This window comes from Anomaloglossus baeobatrachus, chromosome 6, assembly GCF_048569485.1.
Source record: "Anomaloglossus baeobatrachus isolate aAnoBae1 chromosome 6, aAnoBae1.hap1, whole genome shotgun sequence".
NCBI classification, from domain to species: Eukaryota; Metazoa; Chordata; class Amphibia; order Anura; family Aromobatidae; genus Anomaloglossus; species Anomaloglossus baeobatrachus.
Window position 1 is genome coordinate 314291162 of NC_134358.1, and position 6895 is coordinate 314298056.

General features: G+C 37.7%; 1 protein-coding gene across 1 annotated transcript; it reads left to right on the forward strand.

Annotated features, from left to right (window-relative positions):
• Positions 1 to 470: 470 nt before the first annotated feature.
• On the forward strand, positions 471 to 6352 carry IRX2 (iroquois homeobox 2). The gene is made up of 5 exons (XM_075316529.1): positions 471 to 1055; positions 2402 to 2807; positions 3036 to 3734; positions 4091 to 4153; positions 5739 to 6352. The coding sequence occupies exons 1-4, from the start codon at positions 819 to 821 to the stop codon at positions 4132 to 4134; spliced, it is 1386 nt and encodes a 461-aa protein (XP_075172644.1). The 5' UTR covers positions 471 to 818; the 3' UTR covers positions 4135 to 4153; positions 5739 to 6352.
• Positions 6353 to 6895: the final 543 nt, after the last annotated feature.

Here is a 6895-nt window from a genome sequence, read left to right on the forward strand (position 1 = left end):
TACACGTATATATATTAGTTCTAAATATACACAATACCCATATATATATATATATATATATATATATATATATATATATATATATATACATTTATGCATACAAGGATGCACACACCTACCTATACGTGTATATATTGGATCAAGATATCCACTATACACACGGATATATAATGTCAGGGGGAGCTCATCCCTAAGAGTAACTTGCTTGCCCCCTCCTCTGGCTTTGCCCTGGATATGCAGGATGGCTTACTTGCCCCCTCCTCTGGCTGGCTGGGGGGGGGGGGGGCAGGTTGCCCTGGATATGCAGGATGGCTTACTTGCCCCCTCCTCTGGCTGGCTGGGGGGGGGGGGGGGCAGGTTGCCCTGGATATGCAGGATGGCTTACTTGCCCCCTCCTCTGGCTGGCTGGGGGGGGGGGGGGGGCAGGTTGCCCTGGATATGCAGATGACACGCCGGTGACAGACAGCTCTACAATGCTCGCCTCTGCAGCCTCCTCTCCGCTCGCACACTGTACCGTCCCTCCTCCTCTTGCTGGAGGTCTCATGCAGTACCCCGCACTTTCCTGATCACCCAGAGCACTGTACACTTGACGATCGCCTTGTTCCCTAGATCGCGCCGACTCCAGTGATTGGATCGTACGTGTAGATGATCTGAGCTGTGGCTGGAGGGGAGGGGAGGAGGCAGGACACTTTTATTTCCCTGCCTGAGTCAGGACAGAAGAGACCAGGCACAGCTGATAGAGAATAAGAGCAGTGTTATTGACCTGCCCCCTCCCTCCTTCACCCTCTGTGAGCCCGGTGATCAGCAGCAGAGCTGCCATGTCCTATCCTCAGGGTTACCTGTACCAGCCCCCCGGCTCCCTGGCACTGTACTCCTGCCCGGCTTATGGGGCCTCGGCACTGGCCACCCCCCGGAGTGACGAGCTGGCCCGCTCTTCCTCGGGCTCTGCCTTTAGCCCTTACCCTGGATCTGCTGCCTTTAGTGCCCAGGCGGCCACAGGCTTCAGCAGCCCCCTGCAGTATTCCAGCGAGCCGGCCGGATTCCCACCCTACATGGTAAGTGCAGACGGACCCTGTGCCCCCGTGCCCTGTGCCCCCGTGCCCTGTGCCCCCGTGCCCTGTGCCCCCGTGCCCTGTGCCCCCCGTGCCCTGTGCTGGCCGTGCCATGGGGCACTACTGGCCTGTCTGGGCCACCTCGGTCCATACAACTTTTAACAATACAGTGTCCCCACCCTTCCTAATAGTTCTACCCCCTGCATTGTGCCGTCGCCTCTGTAATGTTAGTACACCCTAATGGCTCCCTCACATTATTGCCCCAGCACAATTATTAGTGATTTCTGAGTAAACCCAGAATATGGCGAGCAAATAAAGAGAAGCAATCGCCACATTGCCATTATTAGTAAACACAGGCGCCTTCTTATGATATCACTGTAGCCACACTTTGCTTCTTCACTGATCATGCAGCCTCTTTGCTTTATTGTATTTCTATTATAATAAAATGGTTCTTTTCTGGTTGTTCTCGATAATATTCTATGAAGGCTTCAGAATAGAAGCTTCTGATGAATTCTTCTTCTTCAGAGAGGGCATTGCTACCTGAGGAGCCCTGGTGTCCCCGTCCTGATATTTGGGATTGGGACTGCTAGGGGCTGGGATGAGGCGCTGGTGGATACTCGCCCATATATAATTGTAGGTTCCCTTACAGACGTCTTAATGAGCTTTCTGAGTGAGTGTAACCTTGGCTGAGGAGCACAGCTTTCTGTCTGATTTTTGTCACTTTGCTTTGAGTGTTCCTAAGTCCATTAAGGTAATAATCTGCAGGACAATGGTGGATTGGGTGTGGAGAACTATCACTAACTTGCTGGAGGGATAGATTTAACTTTGCTGCATTATGCAGAGTTAAATAAAGGCAATTTGAACGCTAAAGAGTGAATTAAAATGCAAATTGCATGCCATTTGAACAATTCCAAGTCATGCATATCTGCTGATTTGCAAATTGGATTTACAATGCATTAGATTAGTGACTTGTCCATTGTTCTACATACTGGCTTCTTAAGAAAAGAATTGTATTTGTGCTGGACATGTCTAGGAAGAATGCAGGGAGTAAAAACAGAAGATCTGCTCTAATAATGAGGTTTTATTTGTAGGATCTCTACAGAGCAAAGCGCAAGTGCTCTCAGGATGACGGCTGAGGTGTTTAACTGTAACATAATGGCTTCTGGCAGCTGCGATGTAGTTAAGATTCAGCAAGGGAATAGGGTTAATCAAAATACAATTTTAGTTAAAAATTATTACGCCGAAATAGTTTTTGGCTCTGCTGCTTCTTGTGTAATATATAAACATGAATATTGCATGAATTTCTCAGTCACATTTATCTAAAAGGATTTTCTTTTATTTCTTTAAAGGGTTCTCCTTATGATGCACACACGACCGGCATGACAGGAGCCATCAGCTACCATCCATATGGCAGCCCAGCTTATCCTTACCAATTAAATGACCCTGCTTACAGGAAAAATGCTACCCGGGATGCCACGGCCACCTTGAAGGCCTGGTTACAAGAGCACAGAAAGAACCCTTACCCCACCAAGGGTGAGAAGATCATGTTGGCCATCATCACCAAGATGACCCTCACCCAGGTGTCCACGTGGTTTGCCAATGCCAGGAGGAGGCTAAAGAAAGAGAACAAGATGACCTGGGCACCAAGGAACAAAAGTGAAGATGAGGATGAAGATGATGGAGATGGAGATAGGGGTAAAGAAGAACATGGTGATAAGATTCAGGACAGCAATGAGACCTCTGCGGAGGATGAAGGTGAGAACTTATTGTTCACCTACAGTAGGCCATGGACTTAGTTAACATATTTAGTGCAAGACCTAATAAATAATGCTTGCCAAAGACAATAAAATCAACACAAAAAGTTAATACAAATTATATTAATATTATAATAACAGTAATATAAGTTAATTAACCAGAAATAAGGGATGAATACATAACACATGATATGGCTTTATTTTATAATTATTTTATTTGATCTTTCAGGAATAAGCCTGCATGTCGATTCCCTGACAGATCATTCCTGTTCTGCGGAATCAGACGGGGATAAGTTGCCTTGCAGACCTGGGGAGCACCTTTGTGAATCAAGCACTGAATCCAAGGACAAATATGAGGATGAAGATGATGATGAAGACATTGATGAGGAGGACAGAGTTCTTCCCGTGAAGCCTGTGACCTCGTCACCCTTGACTGGCATAGAGGCCCCTGTAATCAATCAACAGCATGAAGGGAGCCCCAGAAATTCCAACAAATCCACCCTGGACAATAGGATATCTCCAAGTTCTCAGACACAGGCCAGCAAACCCAAGTTATGGTCTTTGGCAGAGATAGCCACCTCAGATAATAAACACCAAAATGTGGGCCAGAGCTGCCAGCCTTCTGCTGTGTCTGCCACCTCTTCAGCTACATCTCACAACTCTGCCTACCCTTCCTCTTCCATCCTGGGGAGACATATATATTACACGTCGCCTTTTTACAGCAATTACACAAACTATGGGAATTTCAATGCTCTCCAAAGCCAAGGAATCCTTAGGTACAACTCAACGACGGTGACTTCTAATGAGGGACTAAGTCAATCGGTATTAAACAGTAACTCTCTGCACAAACATACCAGTGACTCTATAAAAACATCCAGCAGTCAGCTAGATCAACACTACAGGTCAACCAGCTATGAATCCAAAAAAGGTAGGTTCCTTCTTCTACACTCCCAAGCGTCTATTAAGGACATATTTGCCAAATGTATTGTTTATAAATTTTAAAACTTTAAAGAGACTGCGTAATATAGTATGCAATAATAATATATATTCAATGCAGTATGAAGACCTTTAGTGGATGCAGTATATCTCCCCTGTGTGAGGCATTTGGCCTGTTTTCATGGCCTTTTTATGGATCTGAATGAGTATATTACTGCTAATTGAAAGCGTAGTATCTAAAGTAGCTCCTAAACCTCCTGCCTGTGAATTGAGGTTATAGGAAGATTGAACATATAATCTAGTTAGCTGGCTGTGTCCTGTGACTAACTGATGGTTATATTTTGACAGATCCCACAGAAGTGTGCACAGTAGGAGTACAACCATACATATAGATGTGCAATCACACAGCAAGTAAGTGAAAACACTCTCTCTATTGACTGCATCATCTGGGACTATGTCCAAGACTTATTGTATAACCTATGAGTGGCCATTACTTGCTTCATTACGTGGCCCTGTGATCAGAACCTCAAGCAGTAGCCTGCTCTGACATCTGTTATTTTAAGCCTAAATATACCTACGCTTTAAACCCTTAAAGAATAAAGAATTAAACTTGGACTTTAATTTATTTATCAATACTTTTTTAAAATATCTTACATTGTTGAATGCTTTTTATTACGGTCTAAATTTGATAATTATATGCTAGATTTTGAGTAGATTTAATAACAAATTTTATGTAACATTTTTTTTACATTTTATAAAATTAGACTATCTATATATTTTTAACCTTTTTTTTTTCTTTTTATGAAATTACAATTTGTTTTATACATTAATTTGAATACAACAGCACATTTAATATTATACATAGAGTATGTTTAAAACAAATAAGTAAATAAAAATAAAATATGTATATACATATATATATATTTATATATATATACGGTATAGATATATATACTGCTGAAAAAAATAGAGGGAGCACTTAAAAACAAGACAATGGTATTTCAGTGTTCCCTTTATTTTTTTGAGCAGTATATATATATATATATATATATATATATGTGCATAATGACAGATGTATATACATGTCCTACTCTATATTCTTATCAATTAAACACACTATGATTTTAAATATGCTGTTGTATTATATATATATATATATATATATATATATATATATATTTGCCGATAGATTGCCTTGATTAAATAAATAATATTTTAATTTGTTTGCATAGATGTCTTGCATTTATATATTTCGATTGAGTGATTTTATTATAAAACATAATGATTATATATATACATATCGATAATGCATCAAACTAAATACATAAATGTTAGTTTATGTATATGTAGTTAAATTAGATACATGTGTATGAAAGGAATATGTTTATTTTGTATCAGTATATACATGATATAGATATTGCTAATGTTTTGGGTTTTTTAGCTTAGCATGCCGATAGTTACCTTAATAATTTATAATACATATGTATAAATAACTATTTCAATAGATCATATATCTTTGTTTTACATTATAAAATTATAATACTATATATTTTTATTATTTAACATTATAGAACGGAGTAATAATTATGATAATGATAGATACATTTTTGTATCAAATACTAGAAATAGAAATAGTTTGTCTTGGTAGTGATATCAGATTGCGTATATATAGATACACCTACCCTAATAGGACGTACGAGTTATGTTTATGTTATAAGCAGATATTTTGCCTCAGATTGTATGGTAACATATAACAGAATAATAATCACGATTTATAAATAGAAGCTGGTATATATATATATATATATATATATATATATATATATATATATATATATAATTGTAGCCGATTCTTAATCTGCACATAGTTTGTCTTGATTATTTAATCACATTGTACTAGTACTAATGTATAAAATAGTACAATAATGAAATAGTCATGTCTCGGTGTTGTGTAACGAAAAACATTTAGTGATCTGGTTTTTTCCTTGATTCACAGGTAGGTGTCACAATTGCTTTGAAAAAAAAAGTCAGCAAGCCATGATGTCTCCCCAGAAATTAAGTAGAACATATCTAAATCCGGATCACATCTTGTGCCACTGTATAAAGGAAAAGCCACAGAGCACTATTACATCTCCAGATTTCTTTTCAAGGAGAGTCCCCGTCTATATATGTGAAATCCTTGGTATAGTATAGTACGCCTGATGTTTCTTGTGACTTTACCCAACAATCTGTTTTCTCAGGATATCTTGACCTGATCACTTCATTGCCACGATATTTATCCTATAGGTGTGATAGAATTTATTATGTAAGAATGGACAGCGAAAAGAGAAACTATTTCTAAAAAATCTATAAAATAGAGACATTATTACATCGGGATTAAATGATGAACTGGAGTACTTTAAAAATTGATAAAGAAAATGAAAAGAAAAAAAACGAAAAAAAAAAATATTTGATATTTATTTTTTTAATGATATGAAAAAAGCTTCTAGTAATTTATGCAAGTTGTATTGCAACGGAATTTAAAAACCCTTTTTTGTAAATAAATCCTGCCTGGTTTTTATTTGAAAAAAAACAGATGATGACAGTTAATGATTTTTTGTCTTGATTGTCAAGAATTCTTTAATAATTTATATCTTAAATTGTAAATAAACACAGATTAGTCTGAAAGGTTGTGTTCTAGTCATGCTGCTTCTCGCTACGTTTTCACACATTTTCAGTGTTTATATATGCGCGAGTGCGCATGTCTATATCTTATATATATATATATATATATATATACAAATTTCTATATTTTTTTTCTTCTATATATTAAATACAATTTTGATATATGTATATATGCATGTATATATACAGTATATATATATATATATATACATATACATATATATATATATATATATATGTATGTATATATATATATATATGCATATATCAAAATTGTATTTAATATATAGAAGTAAAAAAATATAGAAATTTGTGTATATATATATATATATATATATATAAGATACACATATATATTAACAAACATCTTTTTGACTTCCCCTCCCAATATCAATCCGGCTTCAGTTCCCCCGACTGATCCCACTGACCATCAGCAATATATGATGATAATCATGGGAGGATAATGGCGCTGACAGTCTGTGGTCTTGT